This window comes from Pogoniulus pusillus, chromosome 18, assembly GCF_015220805.1.
Source record: "Pogoniulus pusillus isolate bPogPus1 chromosome 18, bPogPus1.pri, whole genome shotgun sequence".
In the NCBI taxonomy this organism is placed as follows: Eukaryota; Metazoa; Chordata; class Aves; order Piciformes; family Lybiidae; genus Pogoniulus; species Pogoniulus pusillus.
In genome coordinates, this window is record NC_087281.1 from 22,439,906 (window position 1) to 22,460,657 (window position 20,752).

Below are 20,752 nucleotides of genomic sequence, written 5' to 3' on the forward strand. Positions count from 1 at the left end.
TTTTGTTTTTTCTTATTCTTGGAGTAGAGCAGTGTAGAAATTGGCAGAAATATAGCTTTCATATTAAAAAAAAACCCCACCAGAGGGCTGAAGCTGAGCTCCAGGCAAGTCTCATATGTAGCAGGTATTTGCATAGGTGATGTGTACAAAGACATGGGAAACAAATGCATATTTTGGTTGAATAAAATCCAAACAACATGAAAGGACATCTAAGAATCCAGGCTTAATAATTTATTGCACCACATACAATGTACCAAAACAAAGGAGAATGCTGCCTTTCACAGCAGTTTACCACTGGACCGTGTGGATGCCATGTTCTGTTTCTGAGTCTGTGGAACCCACAATTGTGTTAAATTATCATGTGGCAGAAATTTAACTTTTAGTTTTCTAAACAGAGATTTTTAGTTGTGCAGATAGATGCAGACACAATCTTAAAGAAATTAGCAGGACATAGCCTTTGCAAATGTTGAAACAGAGTGAAACAACAGCTTTCAGAGAGCAATTCTTCTTCAACAGGAATGTAATAGGGAGCTGCCAGAATTATTTCCTCTGTGACTGTTCTGGCAAAAATCTTGTAGCAAATAGGTATTTTCACATTTCCAACCTACCTTTGGACTTGCATGGAGGAGGCTCAGGGAGACCTTATTGCTGTCTGCAACTACCTGAAGGGACATTGTAGCCAGGTGGGGGGTAGTCTCTTCTCATAGGCAACCAGCAACAGAACAAGGGGACACAGTCTCAAGTTGTACTGGGGGTGTGCAAGAAAAGCCTGGATGAAGCACTTAGTGCCATGGTCTGGTTGACTGGCTAGGGCTGGGTGCTAGGTTGGTCTGGATGATCTTGGAGGTCTCTTCCAACCTGGTTGATTCTATGATTCTAAGTGTCAGTTTGGAGTTGGGCATTGCCTTTTATCTCTGAATTTAAGTAAAACTGGTAAATAATTCTTGTTTATGTGACTAATGTTTTTTGTATAAATATTTGCTGCAGAGAAGAAAAAGGCAAACATAATTGCTATCAACACAAAAAAAGGGAAAATAAAGGAGAGGGGATACAGACAAATCAGCATTAACCTGACAACATTCCAGGGTAAATTACTCTGTAAATGCAGAAGCTTATAAACCAGCTAACAAACTTCATTGGGAGCAAACATAATCAAACAAACAACCAAAACCACCTTTTCTACAAAGAAAATGAGCCTAGAACATTAGAGGACTGCAAGCTTGAATCTTAGGTGACCTTTGGCTTTGTCCTACCTTATGTTCCTCAAAATCTAACCATGGAACTAGCAGCTTCACGTGAACTTGAGCATCATCACAGATGTTCCACCAAGTTTTGTGCTGGCTTCATTATCTGTCAGTAACTTCATCAGTGAAGTCAATGATTTAAATTGTGTTTAATGTCACTCTACTGTCTGAGAGAGTGAAGCTTAGTCAAGATTCCCACCACACATGACTTCTAGCACCCCATTGTTACAAAGCAGCTGTTTGGACTAGTAGCTGTTGAAAGGAGCCAGAAACCTGAGCTAGCTGACATATGCTCCCTCTGTTGGCAATGGAGACGTTGTCAACTAAACCCCAGGAGAAATTAATCTCACCCTAATGCAGATGAGCAAAATGGAATTGGATGAACTGCACTCCAGAACTGACTACTCCTTAGATTGTGAAGGGAGCCTGGGATAATAGAGCTGCTTTAAATACGTAAATACCATCTTACATGTGTAACAACAAAATTCATGAAGAACACAGAACTCAAAATGGGAAGGAAAACCTAACAATATTAGAAAAGAAATCATGAGCCCAGTAAAACTGGCTAATAGTAAGGTGGAGAACTATCAGCTAGAACTCAGCAGAATTATCTTTTATCTGACAATGATCTGATAAAAATTTACATTTGCAAACAGTTTGTTAGTCCTGGCAAGGGCTAAAATATTCATTCAATTGAGAAGTTAAATGAAGCATCCATAGCCTTCTCATTGCATATTTTGAATTATTCAAATTTAGACTATTACAAGAAAGGATAAAATATGAGGCCAAAAGACACTATTTTGCAAAGTGATGTAAAAGAATGCACATGGAGAACTCAGGCTGCTCTGAGGTGTAAGCATCTATTCTGTACTGAAGTAGAGCTATGGAGTCACTTCACATGCTGTAGTAAATGCTTTGCAAAACACTTCAATGTAATCTTTAGCTGAAATTGATGCTAATTGAATTCTGTATTAATGAATAATTTATTGAATTGATGTCAGACTGCAGCATGATCAATGTAACTTGCTGTGGGCACTATTTGGTGCCAAAGACAGCTGGGAATTTTTCTTGGATTTGATAAAGACACAGAAGTTTGCAAAGATGCAAACTTTCTCAGACTTACCACTGGTGACTCTCAGCACTCTTGGCATCCAGCTGAACAGCCTTTTCAGCTTTAATCTTTCCTGCAAAGAGAATGCAACATATTAAAGGATTTATTGTACAGGTTTTAGGCTACTCCCAAGAACAAAGCAAGCCAATGTACCCTATCTGCCAAAAGAAGAAATTGCTTCCTGTTCCAGTAAACATTTAGGTGGATAATGTAACAACCTGACTTTACATCTTTTACATACCATACATACATATACCATAAGTTCAGAGAATACTTTGGAGTTTTAGGGACACTGAAGATCACCTAGTTCCAACTCCATTGCCATGGGAATTGACACTTTTCACTGGTTCAGGTTGTTCAAAGCCCTGTCCAGCCTGGCCTTGAATATTTCTAGTGAGGGAGCATCCACAATCTCTCTGGGCAACCTGCTCCAGGGTCTCACCACCCTCACAGTGAAGTTCTTCCTTATATCTAATCTAAATCTACCCACTTTCAGTTTAAAGCCACTACTCCTCAATTCTGCCACTACATGTCCTTGTAAAAAGTCCCTCTCCAGCTTTCCCACATGCCTCTTTGAGGTACTAGAAGGTTGTTAGAAGGTCTTAGCAGAGCCTTCTCTCTTCCAGGCTGAACAACCTCAGCTCTCACTCTCTCAGCTTGTCCCCATAGGGAAGGTGCTGCAGCCCTCTGATCATCAGGGTTTATGCAGGTCCTTCTCCTGTCAGGGTCCCAGAATTGAATGCACTACTCCAGGAAGAATCTCACCAAACCAGAGCAGAGGATAAGAATCCCATATAAAAATGTGCATCATATACACAGATATATATATATACACACACACATGAGTGCAATGTTAGTATTTTATCTTAAAATCCAATTCAGATGCAGCTGAATTAGGGAAGGATGGGACTGGACTGCCAAAGGAGGCCATGTTGTCTGTAAGAGTGAAGACCTTTAAAAGCAGGTTAGAGAAGCACCTGTCAGAAGAACTAGCAAAGCTGTTTCCTGCTTTGGGTACAGGAATGAACTAGCTGAAGCTTCTTTCCAGTACAAAGACTCCCATTACATTCCACTTTTAACTAAATAAAGATGACAGTAGGTGATTTGATCAAACCCATGCTTACAGTAAGAACTTCAGATGAGATGCTTGTTGTTTGCAAAGTCTCAGCTGCAACCAATTAAGACACTGACATTTCTGTATTGCAAGTTAACTTCATAAAAACAAAGATCAGCATACACAGTTCTCCAACCTAGTGGAATGAAAAAAACCCACAAAACTACTGCCAGCTCCCCCACAGTCTCAATCCCTCTGCACCACTTCCAAAAACTGAGATGAAAAAGGCTGCTGCCACCCACCACTTCATGAGAATGAGCCAAACTAAGCTGACTACTCAACACCTAAGGCCTTATTTCATTCCACCATCCTTTGTCTCCCCCTGTCTTATGCTATACCATTATCTTTCATCAGCTGAGGTTACCTGTCATGACGGATAAAAGCAAAGGATTAAGCAACAGAGTTTATCTTTGTAATTTAGCTTGTATCACAACCCTCATTGCACTGTGTCATTTCCAAATCCAGAAGCCAAGTTGCTACTAAAGCAAAGGCAGTATCAATTCCATAGCAAAGACAGCACAAGTCTTCATAAGTATCTTGATGACAAAACAAAAGGGACAAGGACCTTGGGTAAGATGAGGTTGACTATGGAATACGTAATGACAGCACAAATGCATGACACTGCCTTTAAGGATGACAAAGGGCAGCCAACATTTATTTGTCAGTGATGTCACTGCTGACAGAAGAAGTAGGGAACAGGAAAAGAGTCACAGAAGACAAAATAAACTGAACTTGGAATACATTTATAAAACATGGCTTTGGTGCAGCAGAAAAGGGAAGAAGCAATTAAGAAACAAAGAAGAGACAGAAGTATTCCCACATACAGGCAAAAAGGAGTCTTGTAAGAACAATGCATCAACTGGAGTAGAGTGACACAGGTAGAAGAGATGCAGATTCTATTGTAACAAAGAGAAGAAAGCCCAAAAGAAAAAGGAAAATGCAACCTGTACAACTACCCAACACACATTTTGACAGTGAAAGAAAGGGCAATGCTTTTACAAGCAACAAAGAAAAAGTGATGTGAAGAAGAAAATCAGAACCTTGTTGAGTATAGCTGTCAAATAGGACACATGGGAAGAGATGGCTGGAAGCAACGTTGTCTCACACACTTCTGTTTCTGGTCAAGAGATTCACAAACTTCCACTCCCACCATCACCACAAAAGAAGCTGCTGGCATACAAGAGTGATCCTTTCCCACAGAAGAGCAGAAAAAACAAACCTTGAGTTCACCTTGGCATTTTTTTCATTCCTCTCCCAAAGCCATAAGCAAGAAACCATGCTGACAGCACCTATCTTTTCTCACGTTCTGCATCCCTCTGATTGTCAATAAAACACAGAATTTTAAGGCATCATTCAGAGCCAACAGCCATCAACTGTGACCAACAATACTTAGCCTTCACTGACTTTGGATCTCTCCAGTGAGGAAAGAATGAGCTGAAGCTGTATGCTGTTCATAGCATAAAACATTATTATTATTATTATTATTATTATTATTATTATTATTATTATTGTACAAATGCTCCCCTTAGAAATTCCTTGGATTGGAAAACTTCACCAAAGTTCAGAGCATGTTCCACTATGTTCAGATGGCATTCTGTGTGAACGTTTTTCCTCTGCTTACCATCAGTAACATACTGCCTCTTCTCCTCAGCATCAGTAGTCATCTCAAACAGATCCCCATAAGCACGTGCAAGTCTCCAAAGGAAGTCTGCAGAGTTTTCATACTGAAAGCAGAGGACAGCTGGGTAATTTAAACCACATTCTGATCAGTCTAACAGTTTCCCTTCATCATGCTAAAAGCAGGTTATCAGGTTATGGCATAAATCTTTGGTTATTTTACCTCTTTCTACACTACTATTAGTTTATGTAAGAGCCAGATGATAACACTTTCATGACCAAAGGAGAACACATCCTTTGGAGTTACCCTGGGCTGTCTAAAGAGGTTTTATTTCCTAAAGAATTTTGAAGGGGTAAGGGGTTTTTATTATGAAAAAAATAAGAAGATAATCCAGTCAAGCACAACGTAGCTCTGAATGGTATGATGTGTATTTTCCTTAGGAATATCATAAGCACCACACCTATTCACAATTAGTGGCTTATCTGCCTTCCTGGGTACTTCAATATGTAAATGAAACTATAATCAGAACTACAGTTTGCCAAGTGAGAAGAAATTGATACATTGATGTTAAGCACTGTACATTAAACCACTTGGAAATTTTATATGGAGTTACCTTTTTGCATGAAGTGAATATCTACAGAAAGGCATAAGGAGATTACAGGCTCATAGTCTGATTTCTTGAGAGCATTTGGTCTGGTTACTACTTAATTCCACATGACCTTCTCACACAGGCCATTCCAAACCCAGCAGAAGTATCACTTCCTTAGAAAAATGCCCATGGTGTTTCTTTGTTGCACATATGAATATAGAATCATAGAATCAACCAGGTTGGAAGAGACCTCCAAGATCAGCCAGTTCAACCTAGCACCCAGCCCTAGCCACTCAACTAGACCATGGCACTAAGTGCCTCATCCAGGCTTTGCTTGAACACCTCCAGGGACAGTGACTCCACCACCTCCCTGGGCAGCCCATTCCAATGCCAATCACTCTCTCTGGCAACAACTTCCTCCTAACATCCAGCCTAGACTTCGCCCAGCACAACTTGAGACTGTGTCCCCTTGTTCTGTTGCTGGTTGCCTGGCAGCAGAGCCCAACCCCACCTGGCTACAGCCTCCCTTCAGGGAGTTGTAGACAGCAATGAGGTCCCCCCTGAGCCTCCTCTTCTGCAGGCTGCACACCCCCAGCTCCCTCAGCCTCTCCTCATAGGGTTTGTGTGTCAGGCCCTTCACCAGCTTTGTTGCCCTTCTCTGGACACCTTCCAGCACCTCAAACCAACCCTCAACATTATTGTGCTTGGCTGGAACACAAAATACTTCTATGCCCACCCAACAAGAATATTGATAGCACCTTAAGCATTGCAAAGTATAAGTTAATAACAACATAACATTAAATTTACCCATTAATACCTTGTCATCTTTCTCACACAGCAACCTGAAGCCCTCCCTTTTATCATCCTGGGAACCCTTGTGCAAGTTGTCCACTTGCTGTAAAAAATCAAGTAATTCTTCTTCTTCTGATTTCACAGCAGCATCAGGTGATTTCACACGTTCCTTTTCTTCCTCAGAGTCTCCTTCAGAATCAGTATGAGCAGTAAGGTAACTGAAATCACAGAAAATAATACCTGTCTTTCAGAAAAACGTAGGTAAAATTGTTAAATGCAACTGCAAATATTTCAGAGCACAATTTCCCCCAGCTGTCCAACCCTAAATGTTTGTTTTATTCAAAATTATCATCAATATTATTAAAATTTTACCTTCAAAGGGACAGCACAATCATGTTCCAAATACAACAGGCAACTAATTACACTGTCCTGTTGCCTAATGCTGCATTGAAAATGCAGATACATATTAAAAACACATGTATCCTTGTGTTTCAAATGCAGAACACTTCAAATCATTAATGTGCATTAAGACATTCCCTGTAACTCTCAATAGGCCTCTTCAACTCTTTACCTAATTGCCCATATTTTCTGAAACAGAATCATAGAATCAAGCAGGTTGGAAGAGACCTCCAAGATCAGCCAGGCCAACCTAGCACCCAGCCCTAGCCACTCAACCAGACCATGGCACTAAGTGCCTCAGCCAGGCTTTGCTTGAACACCTCCAGGGATGGTGACTCCACCACCCCCCTGGGCAGCCCATTCCAATGCCAATCACTCTCTCTGCCAACAACTTCCTCCTAACATCCAGCCTAGACTTCCCCTGGTACAACTTGAGACTGTGTCCCCTTGTTCTGTTGCTGGTTGCCTGGCAGAAGAGACCAACCCCACCTGGCTACAATGTACCTTCAGGTAGTTGTAGACAGCAATGAGGTCCCCCCTGAGCCTCCTCTTCTCCAGCACCTCAATATCTCTCTTGAATTGAGGGGCCCAGAACTGGACACAGCACTCAAGGTGTGGCCTGACCAGTGCTGAGCACAGGGGAAGAATAACCTCCCTTGTCCTACTGGCCACACTGTTCCTGATGCAGGCCAGGATGCCATTGGCTCTCTTGGCCACCTGGGCACACTGCTGCCTCATCTTCAGCCTACTATCCACCAGTAGCCCCAAGTCCCTTTCCCCCTGGCTGCTCTCCAGCCATTTAGTCCCCAGCCTGTAGCACTGCCTGGGGTTGTTGTGGCCAAAGTGCAGAACCCTGCACTTGGCCTTGTTCAATCTCATCCCATTGGCCTCTGCCCACCCATCCAGCCTGGCCAGGTCCCTCTGCAGGGCTCTCCTACCTTCCAACAGCTCCACACCTGCTCCTAGCTTGGTGTCATCTGCAAACTTACTGATGCTGGACTCAATCCCCTTGTCCAGATCATCAATAAAGATATTGAACAGGACTGGGCCCAGCACTGATCCTTGGGATCAAATGAGCTTACTAACAAAAATGTAAGTGCTTATCCAATGTTTTTTAAACACTTGTAAGATCTATATATAAGCACTAACATCTCTGTTAAATATGTCTTTACTTCTTTCTCTTGATTGTTCAGAGTTCCTTGTAACTGAGAAAGAGCTTTTATTAATTCATTATGCTTAGTCAAGTACTCAGCACAAAGCAGTCAAGGACAAAGAAATACTTACAACAGCCATAAATATCATGCAGAGATAAACAGGTGGCCTTACTGTCCAAAATACTGAACATGATTAGAATACTTCAGTTTCATAAAGGAGCGGCTGAATGGCATTATTTAAGTCACTGTTCACTTACACACTAAAATTGGAGAGAACCACCTAATCTTTTGCATTTCAACTTCTGAAAGCATTGTTCTCAGGAGAAATAATAATGTGCAAGTATTAGCTACTACCTTCAGAGGTAGTTTCTTAAATGACAACTGTAAGCAGAAAAAAACATTAAATGTACCATACACATTAAGCAAAAAAAAAGTATCACAGTATCAGAGTATCACCAAGGTTGGAAGAGACCTCATAGACCATCAAGTCCAACCCTTTACCACAGAGCTCAAGGCTATGGCAGTTGAAAATAAAAACCCTGTTTTTTTTTCCCAGAAATAGAGCATGTACAGTAGATTAGCAATATAAATGGAGGTTTTATAACCACGGCCTTTAAATATTCTGGTATGAAGATGTTGCTTTCAGAAGTGACCAGACTGTCAAGAGAGATGTTGAGGTGCTGGAATGTGTCCAGAGAAGGGCAACAAAGCTGGTGAGGGGCCTGGAACACAAACCCTATGAGGAGAGGCTGAGGGAGCTGGGGGTGTGCAGCCTGCAGAAGAGGAGGCTCAGGGCTGACCTCATTGCTGTCTACAACTACCTGAAGGGAGGTTGTAGCCAGGTGGGGGTTGGTCTCTTCTGCCAGGCAACCAGCAACAGAACAAGGGGACACAGTCTCAAGTTGTGCCAGGGGAGGTCTAGGCTGGATGTTAGGAGGAAGTTGTTGGCAGAGAGAGTGATTGGCATTGGAATGGGCTGCCCAGGGAGGTGGTGGAGGCACCGTCCCTGGAGGTGCTGAAGAAGAGATTGAATGAGGCACTTAGTGCCATGGTCTAGTTGACTGGCTAGGGCTGGGTGCTAGGTTGGACTGGATGATCTTGGAGGTCTCTTCCAACCTGGCTGATTCTATGATTTTAAGAAGGCAACAGAGATGTTTAAAAAATAAACAGCTAGGATTTTTACTATCAACTTGGGTAAGCTGTGCTTTACTAATTCAATCTGAAGCCAGTTTTATTACAGGATAGGAAGTTGTATCACCTATTAAGAATAAAATAAGAGTGTAACAGATATTACTGATATAAATCTAGGGTGAGTGGAGCTTGATAAATGACTTCAACAAAGCATGTAGTAGGCTTATACATGTACTTATTCTACGAAAAGCATGGTATAAAAAGCAGTACTATATTAAAAATACCAGAACTAACACAAACAGAACAGATCCTTTTTAACAGCTTTAAAACCTCCAACCATCTAAAGGCTGATTACAGTAATCCAAATGGGAAATTAACAAAAATATGAGGAAGATTCACTATGGTTTGTTTTACAAATAATTAATATAACAGCAATGACATCTGCAGGTTTACCTGGTATTTTCCTGCAAGAGATTGTATCAGATGATAGACAGAAAAGTGAATAGTTACATTACAATGTGACCAAACACACTGACCAATGGAAGAAACTTTAGAATGTCTACAGTCAGTGCCAACTCATTTCCACCTTTATTACCAATATATTTTATTTAAGAGACAAGAAACAGTGATAAGAATGCAAAGAGCAATGATCAACCAACAGGACTCAGTGAATCACACAGGTCTGTTCAAAGTCCAAAGAACAAGTGAAAGCTGTCCTGGAGGTTCACCATACTGGGGCTAAGCTGTTCAGGAAATTTAGGCACCTAGTACTGTATTAGCAAAAAAATCCAAAGAGCTACATAGTGTAAATCACCACTGTGGTAGAAACTCACTTTGCTGTTTCAAAAACAGTGTTAGACTGCCTGGAAATCAGCAGACACTGGGCTTAGCATCATAGAATTAACCAGGTTGGAAGAGACCTCCAAGATCAGCCAGGCTAACCTAGCACCCAGCCCTAGCCACTCAACCAGACCATGGCACTAAGTGCCTCATCCAGGCTTTGCTTCAACACCTCCCAGGACGGTGACTCCACCACCTCCCTGGGCAGCCCATTCCAATGCCAATCACTCTCTCTGCCAACAACTTCCTCCTAACATCCAGCCCAGACTTCCCCTGGCACAACTTGAGACTGTGTCCCCTTGTTCTGTTGCTGGTTGCCTGGCAGAAGAGACCAACCCCCACCTGGCTACAGCCTCCCTTCAGGTAGTTGTAGACAGCAATGAGGTCCCCCCTGAGCCTCCTCTTCTCCAGGATAAACACCCCCAGCTCCCTCAGCCTCTCCTCATAGGATTTGTGTTCCAGGCCTTTCACCATCTTTGTCGCCCTTCTCTGGACACATTCCAGCACCTCAACATGGGCCTAGCCATGTAACATCTGTTTACAACACTTCAGCTTTTAGACAGATCAAATATAATCTGTTGTCCTCCTGCCACCTTCAACAACAATAAAATCCCAAGACGACACAAACACCACCTCATCTGATCCAGTTACTCAACAGAATGGTGATTATATGCCACAGACTGCTCTGAATCAAATTTGCACTGTATGACCCAGAAGAGTGTATATCCCTTAGTACTCATAAGTGACCCGCAAGGAAAAGTTTGACAAACCAGGTTCTTAGGTCAACTGAAGGTAGCACTGAAAACAAAGGGGTAGCAAAAATAAGTGAAGAAATGTAAGTGAAGTGATACTTAGAAGCTGGAAAGGGAAATGTTTCTTCTTGCTGAATATGTAAACTACTTCAAGGGAAAATGATCAATAAAGCATCTGCAGGAAAAGAAGTTACATTGCACTGAGTCTTTCTGCTGACTGCTATCAAATGTAATTTGGATGCCAGGAGACTAGTGCCAAACATGACACTGTTCATCACTGCTGTATCATAAACCAGTTTTAAAGGCTCAAAGAAAGAATTAGGTGACACTTTCCACTCTAGGTGATCATCTAGACACAATTCACTGTATTTCTAAGTGATCAAGTGTTTGTTACACGCTCTCAGATGTTAAAGATCAAGGTTTTCACTAGCAACTGATGGAAACTTGACAGAATTTGTTAAGGATGTAATATAGAGAAGCACAGACTAGAAACTGTAGGCTCTTTAGCTTTCAGTCAATGTCTTGTCCATTCAGTCCATCTTCCATAATTATATATAATAGAAAAAAGTCTCACTTATTAAAAAGCATATGATAATTTTCCACTTACAGGCATATGTAATGTTTGAAAGGTAAAATAGAAAGCTTCTTTTCCCACTGAGGAACACGATCAGAGCAGATCAAAGCAGTAAGAACTGGATCAAGGCCTGCCAGCTTCAATTATTTCATGGAAAAATAGGTAGTATTAAAAGCTTTTCTGAAAGAAGTTTGCAAATCTGAAACTAATGTAGTCATCCATCAGAAGTCCATACAACTCTTAAGATTACTGCATCTATCAGTCCCCATCATCTGTCCATTTGTCAGGTGAAACCAGAAGTGCTTAACACAAGCAAAATCCTACCTTCTAGATGAGAATACTGCTGAGGCAGTGAAATGTGTTGCATGTACTTTAGAGAGAATGCAGAAAGTGAAAAGATGTTTTGTCTGTCACAAAGAGAAAAACAATCTTTTTATGACTGTATGAAGAAAATTTGGTGCTGATATCATCTCTCACAACAAACGCTCACAGAACATGCACCACTGTCATTGAAGTTACAGAAGACCTCAGCTATGTATGTCACAATTTTACACACATTAGCATTAACAATATGTTTCCATTTGGCAGAGAAAGCAAGCAGAATAGAAGTAAATTATTTAAATTAATCAAATTATCTTAAGTTTAGAGCAGATGTACTTAATGCAATCCTTTTGTATAAGGTGTTAGTAGGAAAAAAGACCTCTTCTTTTAAAGGGATTTAAAAATTAGCATTGGAAAAGCACATACCCAAATGACTAACACTATCTATAACCTTGAATTATCTTCCTTCTTTCTGACAGTACACAAATACTTGCCAGAGAAAGCTTCTCTTAAGGACACGTTCAAAGGTCTTGCATGCTGTAAGCGCTTACACTGGATCATCTCATCAGCCTCTTCGTCACACAGAGTAACCTGAAGAGATAAGTCTCCTTGGCTAGTTCTTAAACAGCAATACATCTCTCCTGACCAGAAAATGAGATCTTCTCAGATGCTAGGTGTAGAATAAACCCTGTATTGACTGTAAAACTTGATTATTTGCAAACTAGTCCCTTAGACTTGTCTACATCTCCAAATATTTTATGGATGATATAAAGGCCTCCACAAACCAATTAACTGATGAAACTGTCTGAGAATCTAGTAGAACTGAAATATTTCTACACCATATGAAGGATGAATGTCTGAACATCCCTGCCAAACCCAAATACTTAAAGAACTGATTCGTAATATAACTGACAGGTCTCAAAATATGATAATAAAGTACAATCCTTGTGAAGCATATGGGCTGGGATGTAACACAACAAGAAACTCTGCCCACATGAACTGAAAATAAATTTAGATAAACTCTTAGAAAAACAGAATCCCATTCATTATTTTATATGGCATGTTGCTGTCTTCAGAATATGAGTTCATTAATAGACCTTTAAAGGGAAAAAAAGTGACTTAAGGCAGCTAATTTACAGATCTAACTCTGCCTACACAGTAATATGTAACATACTGAAGAGACAGTTTGAAAAAATTAGTTGCTATAAACATACCCTTGCTAAATTACATATCAGAATATAATCAGATTATATCAAAACAATGCTGTCACTACAGGGGAGTAATGTCACCACCATTTTTACATCGCTACTAAAGAGTATTTAGGCAACATATGAAAAAACAAAACCACAGTCCCTTTCCTGGACAACAGGTACATCTGTACATCAGCATGTTACTCAACTCAGGTGTAGAATCATAGAAGCAACCAGGTTGGAAGAGACCTCCAAGATCAGCCAGGCCAACCTATCCCTCAGCCCTATCCAGTCAGCTAGACCATGGCACTAGGTGCCTCATCTAGGCTTTGCTTGAACACCTCCAGGGACAGTGACTCCACCACCTCCCTGGGCAGCCCATTCCAATGCCAATCACTCTCTCTGCCAACAACTTCCTCCTAAAATCCAGCCTAGATTTCCCCCAGCACAACTGGAGACTGTGTCCCCTTGTTCTATTGCTGGTTGCCTGGGAGAAGAGGCCACCCCCCACCTGGCTACAGCCTCCCTTCAGGTAGCTGTAGACAGCAATAAAGATATTGAACAGGACTGGGCCCAGCACTGATCCTTGGGGCACACCACTAGTGATTGCAGTTGTGTTAGGACTTTTAAAATTACACCATCATTAACCACAACGGGATTAGAAGATGTGATAAAAACTAGGAACTTTCTACCTTACTGAGTCAGCACCCTGAATCCCTCATGATTACTTTTTCAGCCACCAGAAAGCGTATACAACAGGAAATAAATGTACTGCCATTTGTACAGGTGTTGCATTTGGACAGAGCTTTCAGTGCATGTAATACCTTTAGGCAGGATACTGTAATAACTCCTCTTCAACATCCATAGAAGACAGTTCCTGTGATCACAGAATCACAGAACTTTAGAGGTTGGAAGGGACCTACAGAGATCATCAAACCCAACCTCCCTGCCAAGGCAGGATCCCCTAGGCTAGTTCACAGAGGAACACATCCAGGTGGGTTTCAAAAGTCTTCAGAGAATGAGACTCTACAAACTCTCTGGGCAGCCTGTGCAAGTGCTCTGTCACCCTCACTGTAAAGAAGTTTCTCCTCATGTTGAGGTGAAACCTTCTATGATCTACTTTGTAGCCATTGCTCCTTGTCTTATTGCTGCTGACCAGCAAAAAGAGACTGGCCCCATCCTCTTGACACCCACCCCTCAGATATAGAAGTTGATGAGATCTCCTCAGTGTCTTCTCTTCTCCAGACCAAACAGCCCCAGGTCTCTCAGTCTCTCTTCGTTGGAGAGATGCTCAAGTCCCCCAGTTATCCTCGTGGCTATCTGCTAGACTCCAGCAGGTTCCTGTTTCTCTTGAACTGGGGAGCCCAAAACTGGACACAGTATTCTGGGTGGGGTCTCACCAGGGCAGAGTAGAGGGAGAGAAGAACCTCCCTAGACTTGATGGCCACACTTCTCCTGATGCACCCCAGGATACCATTGGCTCTCTTGGCCAGAAGGACACATTCCTGTCCCAGGCAGAACTTGCTGTCCACCAGGACTCCAAGGTCTTTCTCCACAGAACTGCTTTCCAGCAGGGCAGCCCTCAACCTGTACTAGTACTTGCTATTCCACCCCAGATGGAGCACTCTGCACTTGTCCTTATTGGCATTCAAATGGTCAGCCTTCATCCAGCTCTTCAGCCTGTCCAGATCTTGTTGGATGGCAGCACAGCCTGACAGGCTGTCAGCCACCCCCCCTACCCACCCCCCAGTTTTGTATCATCAGTGAACTTGCTGAGGGTACACTCAATGCCCTCATCCAGGTCATTGATATTGAACAAAACTGGACCCAGCACTGATCCCTGGGGAACACCACTGAAAAGCACATGAACACCACGAAGAGCACAAGACCATGCACATGATTTGAACTCTGTCAGAGATATGGGACAAGATTGCAGTCGTATTAGAAGGGCTTTTAAAATTACACCATCATTATGAACTTTGGCTCTCATTGCATGGCTATGTAGCAATACTGTATCAGATTGTAACCACTGGCACCCTTAAGTATCTGTATTTTGATTGGCACTAATCCAACTTCAACTATAGTGCACTGAAGAGTTTTCTCTGAATTAAAAGTACTAATTGGAATTTTTGTGGCTTTCCTTGAATAGAAAGAAATATAACATGCACATAAGACTCTGAAAGGACTTTTGTTGACAATATGAAGTTTCACACAGGTGATCATGCAATTTGCACTGCACACATACTGTAATACATTAAAAACATTATTGACTCACCCTCCTTCACTTTCCGCCTCCTCAGAGCTGGTAGTTTCTGTTGCACCAGAAGCTGTCTCACCTTTTCTCCGCTTCGTTGCTCTGTGTGATGGGCTGACCCTCTGAACATCTCCCTTTCCCTGAAGTTCATTTCGAACAAGCTCTTCAAGCTTTGGAACAGCTTCTTTCAGAAATGCCACCTCTCTCTTCAGTTCATCCACACTGACTAGCAAGCCGTTCAGTTTTTCCAGTATCTGCAGTTGCCTTCCATGTAAAACCATTACCGCTCCTTGCTCATTAGGAACTTCATCTTGCAAGCCCACTGAATTAAGCCTGTTACCTACACCTACGAACGTAGGTACGCGCACAGCAGCACTGGGTTTTCGGCTCTTACGGTACCAAACCAGCATCAGGCTTATTCCAGCAGTCCCTGCCATTATGCCCAGTATTAGTCCTTTATTTTCAAAGGGAGCCATTTCTGCACTCTCCTAAAACAGTGAGACAACAACTGGAGTTAAGGATGTTTCTGCTCGTCCACCGAAATGACTGAACTTCGCTTTGAAGTGCAAGGCTACAGCACCGACGCACGCTGCAGACACAAAGTTACAACACAACTCTCAGCAGGTTCTGCAGTAAAGGGCTACGGGCGATGACAGCGAAACCCAGGCGGCTGTGGGGCTGACAGTGCCTGAGGATGATGAGGGGCACACACTGCTGCACCGGTACGCAGGGGACCACAGCCCTCGCTTTTAACCTTCTCCACAGGGTGGGATTTGTATGGCTTTAAAGCGAGAAACTCAGTGACGGGATTTTGGCGGAAACTCAGCCGCCAGGCCGTGGCGCAGCCCGCGCCGCTCGGAGGGCTGCTTCCCCGCCGCCCTGACCCCACCGCGCCGAAGGGCTCCCGGAGCTCGGCGGTTACCTCCCCGCGGGGGACCGCCCCTCCCGCAGCCCGCCCAAGCCCCGGCTGCCCCGACAGGGGTCGTCGCCGCCAGGAACGCCAGCCCTGAGCCCCGCGCCGCCCCCATTACGTACCGGCGGGCCGGTCCGGGAGCAGGAGAGGCTCTGGCCCAGGTGCGGCACGCCGCGGCCCCGCAGCTCTCCCGCCGCGGCACAGGGGGCGGTGGCGGGGCCGCCCCGGGGCGGCGATACCCGGATCAAGGGGGACGGGCTCGGCCGCAGCCGCGGTGCGCTGCCCTGTGGCGGAGGGCTGTGGCACGGCCTACCTCTTGCTGCGTTCTGCTGCCGCCGTGGTCGCCCTGTAGCCCTGGCAGCCCTGCAGCGGGCGGGCGAGCGACTCCCTGGTCTGTCCGCGGCCTCCAGCTCTTAGCCCGAGCGGGCCGTGGCGCCGGGGATCTCGCCGGGCGATGCTGTTGGGAGGGCATGGGCTGCACCTGCTTCAGATATGGCTCGAATACGCAGTTCTAGTGCAAATTCATTCATTTAGGTGCTTCTATTCAGTCTGGTGGCTACTTGTTTTCAGCAACTTGGCTACTCCTAGGCCCTCACACTCGATCAGGCTGGCCAGAGCCTCATCCAGCCTGGCCTTAAACACCTCCAGGGATGGAGCCTCAACCGCCTCCCTGGGCAACCCATTCCAGCCTCTCACCACTCTCATGGTGAAGAACTTCCTTCTCACATCCAGTCTGAATCTCCCCACCTCCACCTTTGCTCCATTCCCACTAGTGCTGTCACTCCCTGATAGCCTAAAAAGTCCCTCCCCAGCCTTTTTGTAGCCCCTCTTCAGATAAGAAAGGCCACAATAAGGTCACCTTGGAGGTTCCCCTTGTCCAGACTGAACAGCCCCAACTCTTTCAGTCTGTCCTCATAGGAGAGGTGCTGCAGCCCTCTGAGCATCCTCGTGGCCCTTCTCTGGACATGGTCCAGCACATCCACATCCTTCCTGTAATGGGGCCTCCAGAACTGGATGCAGTAAATGCTGGGTGCAGTATTTACTAAACTAAGATTATTTTCAAAAGGAAATTACACTACAAGTAATTGGTTTATGTAACCCACTGCATTTTAAAATGGAACAGAGCTACACAAATCTCCATGATGGCGTTTGAAACATTCAGAAACACTACGAAAAACTTGTTGGAGAACCTTTATTTTCTCTTTTCAATGCTGTCTATTTTTCCATAAGTTAATTAAAACACAAAAAAAAAAAAAGAGAATTGCAGGGCAAATGCAGCACAAAGCTGAAAGGAAAGATTATGGATGCAAAAAGCTAAGCAAATTTTTTCAGTGAGTTTCCAAAGTAGCTGTCTCAGGCTAACATGAATCATGCTCCTGTTTATCACGACCCCCCCTCTTCTTTTTCCATGTATTGATTTGTGCTTCCCTCTCGAATCTATTCAGATCCCTGAGCTGTGAAACTTCTGTAGTTTGTTTTATGATAGTGGTGAAGAGAGGCAGTAAACACAGTATAAACAACAAGAACAACACAAGTATCATTAGACCTAAAAATATTCCCTACTTGCAGGCCCCCATCTACAGACCATTTTGTTTTGGTTTGGTTCAATCCTTTCCAATTTCTGCAGTCTCCTGGGGTTTTCCCATGAGGTCCAATTCCCACTTCTCTCATTCCACTGATCATAGAATCGTAGAATCAACCAGGTTGGAAGAGATATAACCTGATAGGAAACCTGGCTTCATTAGTTCAACTGCACATACAACCATTTGCTTATTTATTTATTGTGTTGATAGGATCCAACACTGATATCATGAAAAACACACTGTTCCTGCTTCTTTGTGCTTATCTTCATCTCACCAGAAAGCTCAAGGCCATTATCAAAATACATTTATGCAAGTAATGCTAACTTTTTAGGCCAAGGTATGGGATTCTATTTCCTTGATGTAAGAGATAAGAGTTGGCAGCCCCAAAGAGTTTGTGTATGTTGTGCTGACAACAGGAATAAATACTCAAGGCTACATTAGACGTAATTCCACAGCACTGCCTGATTCCTTCACAAAGAAGAGTGCCTGGATATACTCCAAAGAAAAAAATACATGAATAGTCATAAAAACCAGAAGAGTATGTATGTACAAATGCATATTTTACATATGTATATATTCCTTAGGAGTCAGAAGCCAAACCAGTGAACCTGTTTATAAATATGTGTGTGTTGTAGCTTAAGGGCTAACAGGTGGGTAGGTGGACCCCAACCCCAGTGGGATCACCAGATTATGTTATTCCCTCCCCTTTGCTGCCTCTCCTCTCTTTAAGGGGACAAGAAGTTTAGGCAAGTTCCCTTCCTCTTCATGTTCCTGCCTAGTGGGAAGCTGTTTCTGGGAGCTGCTGTGGCGTGGTTGGGCCTGCATTCATGTGTTGTGGGAGAATCCATTGCCATCTGCAGTTGGGGTTTGTGTGTATCTGTATGTATCACTTTTCCCTTAATACCTTTTATAATTTGTTAAAATTACTTCCTTAACTTCCAATTCTGTGCAAGCCCTTTTGTTTACCCCTTATTTCCCTTGCCTGTCTTTTACCTGAGAGGAGTCATCTAAATTCTGTCCTGTGAGGTTTGTGCCCTGAAACCTTGAACAATGACAGTGTATTACACATCATTCCATATCACAGTATCACCAAGGTTGGAAGAGACCTCATAGATCATCAAGTCCAACCCTTTACCACAGAGCTCAAGGCTAGACCATGGCACCAAGTGCCACGTCCAATCCTGCCTTGAACAGCTCCAGGGACGGCGACTCCACCACCTCCCCGGGCAGCCCATTCCAGTGTCCAATGACTCTCTCAGTGAAGAACTTTCTCCTCACCTCAAGCCTAAATTTCCCCTTCCACTTAATGAGAAATGTCTTTATTTTTTCCAGCTTCTCTGTCATTATGCTACTTCAGAGTGTACTGAAGTATATTAAACAGTTTGACTATTTTCACCTGCAGTACATATCGCCTCATACATGGCCCCAGGATATCTGCAGTTTCACATTAAAAACAAAGCTTCATCCAGGGGAAGTAGTGTGTTCTTCTGTCATTTCTGCCCCTGTTCTGCTACCACTTCTGAGCTTATAAAAAATTCCCTTCCCATTTTAACTTTCAATCTAGGCCACTAAGGCTGTGTTTCTGTTAGCAAACAGCAAGGATGACCAATGTTAATCTGCAGGCAGAACAGTTGGTGCTGAAGCCATGACATCCATGCTGTGCCCCAGATTAACTTTTAACTAACACCAGTCTGATCACAGAGTTGTGCTTCTGCAGTGAATCTCCCCAATGTGCAACTCTTATGCCCCAAGCCTAATCCATGGGGTGAAGCACAGTTTGCCAATTCGGGGTAATTGGGAGACTTGATTTAGAAGTGCACACTTAACCCAGCCCAAATTATTACTCTGTACATACATATTTACAGTAGAAGCTTTGGTTGTGGGCAGGACAGAGCAAATGCAGGACAGAAGGTCACCTCCCTTCAGCAGTTACTGTGTAGTGACGAAGGGGTTCTGTCTTCACTGTGGATCATTTTTGGACAAAGACAATTCATCAGTGCAGCAAGAAGCATGAGGAAAAGTGGTGAAACTAGGAGAGTTAAGGAAAATCAGAAAGAAACTCCTAATCAGTTACAAGAATTTTGCTATATACAGACTGGATTTCTACTTTATTCAATGCATGCATACATACACAGACACACAAATATATTTATATACACAGCATTTTAGTTTTGCAGATTGTTTCAGTCCTCTATACCAGCTGGAAGCAGGTCTGTTAAGGTAATACATAAATGTAGATTTTATTATTTTGCTTACTGTTTGCACCCAGTCCTGACATTTAAGAAGCATTTTTTTCTCTGATTCTGAGCTGCAGACTCCTGAAGACTAAAAACTAAATAAACCAGGCAATCTCTATGGATTTTTGGTGAGATGAATTTGCACATTCATGGTTCTAGTGCTGCTACCTTGTGGGGGAAAAAAAGCTCTTGTAAAAGATCAAGAATGGTAATTATGGCTTTGTGTGTGTGTGTGGCTTTGGGTTTGGTGTCTGTTTGTGGGTCTGTTTCTTGTTTTGTTTTGTCTGGTATTTTGTTTTAATTTAGAGCATTTCACTCAGCCTGTATTTATGTGATGAAACCAGTAGGGTGTATGAGTAGTCCAGCTGTGATTTGGGCTCTTTGCCTGGATTTTTTTTTACTGTATTTTAGCAGAAGTAACAAAAATCTCAGTACATTCTGGAACATAAGCAGTACTCCTGTCTGTGAATGAAGTAACAATGTTTCTTCTATTGCCACTTATAGATGTTATTTAAAACTACTGTGCAATCACTGAATAGGCAGTTTCAAAAAGCAAAATCTAATGAACAGCTAGAAAAGCACCTCAGGAAACACTACACTAACTGTTTTAAAGAAGCAGATTTTTTGTTCAGAGTAGTTATTTCATTTATAGCATTTTCATTCTTGTGTGAATTGATGCTAAAACTGAAATACCAGTTATTTCTGAGAACAACAGGATAAGATTCCAACAACTGAGATGTCTTCTTGTTTTGCTTTCCAGTTTTCAAGTGCACATGCAAATACAGATTTGTATATCAGCAGGCAGATAAAATGCTTAATAAGTTTCTATTGCATACTTACATAATCCACTTTAGCAAGTTATTAAGCAGTTTTTCCAAGTCCATTTATGTTCATAAAGGAGGTACTTTGTGTTTTACTCAATATCCTTGGACTGGG

At 42.9% G+C, this 20,752-nt stretch overlaps 1 protein-coding gene across 1 annotated transcript in view; it reads right to left on the reverse strand.

The window, feature by feature from the left end:
• The window catches only part of RMDN2 (regulator of microtubule dynamics 2), a 46,071-nt gene extending 29,879 nt beyond the window's left edge, over positions 1-16,192 (reverse strand). Inside the window, exons 1-5 of the mRNA XM_064158214.1 lie at positions 16,119-16,192; positions 15,105-15,571; positions 6,494-6,686; positions 5,091-5,193; positions 2,368-2,428 (exon numbers count right to left, since the gene is read on the reverse strand). Of these exons, the coding sequence (XP_064014284.1) occupies positions 2,368-2,428; positions 5,091-5,193; positions 6,494-6,686; positions 15,105-15,559 (812 nt within the window). The 5' untranslated portion in view covers positions 15,560-15,571; positions 16,119-16,192. The remainder of the gene's footprint in view (positions 1-2,367; positions 2,429-5,090; positions 5,194-6,493; positions 6,687-15,104; positions 15,572-16,118) is intronic.
• Positions 16,193-20,752: the final 4,560 nt, after the last annotated feature.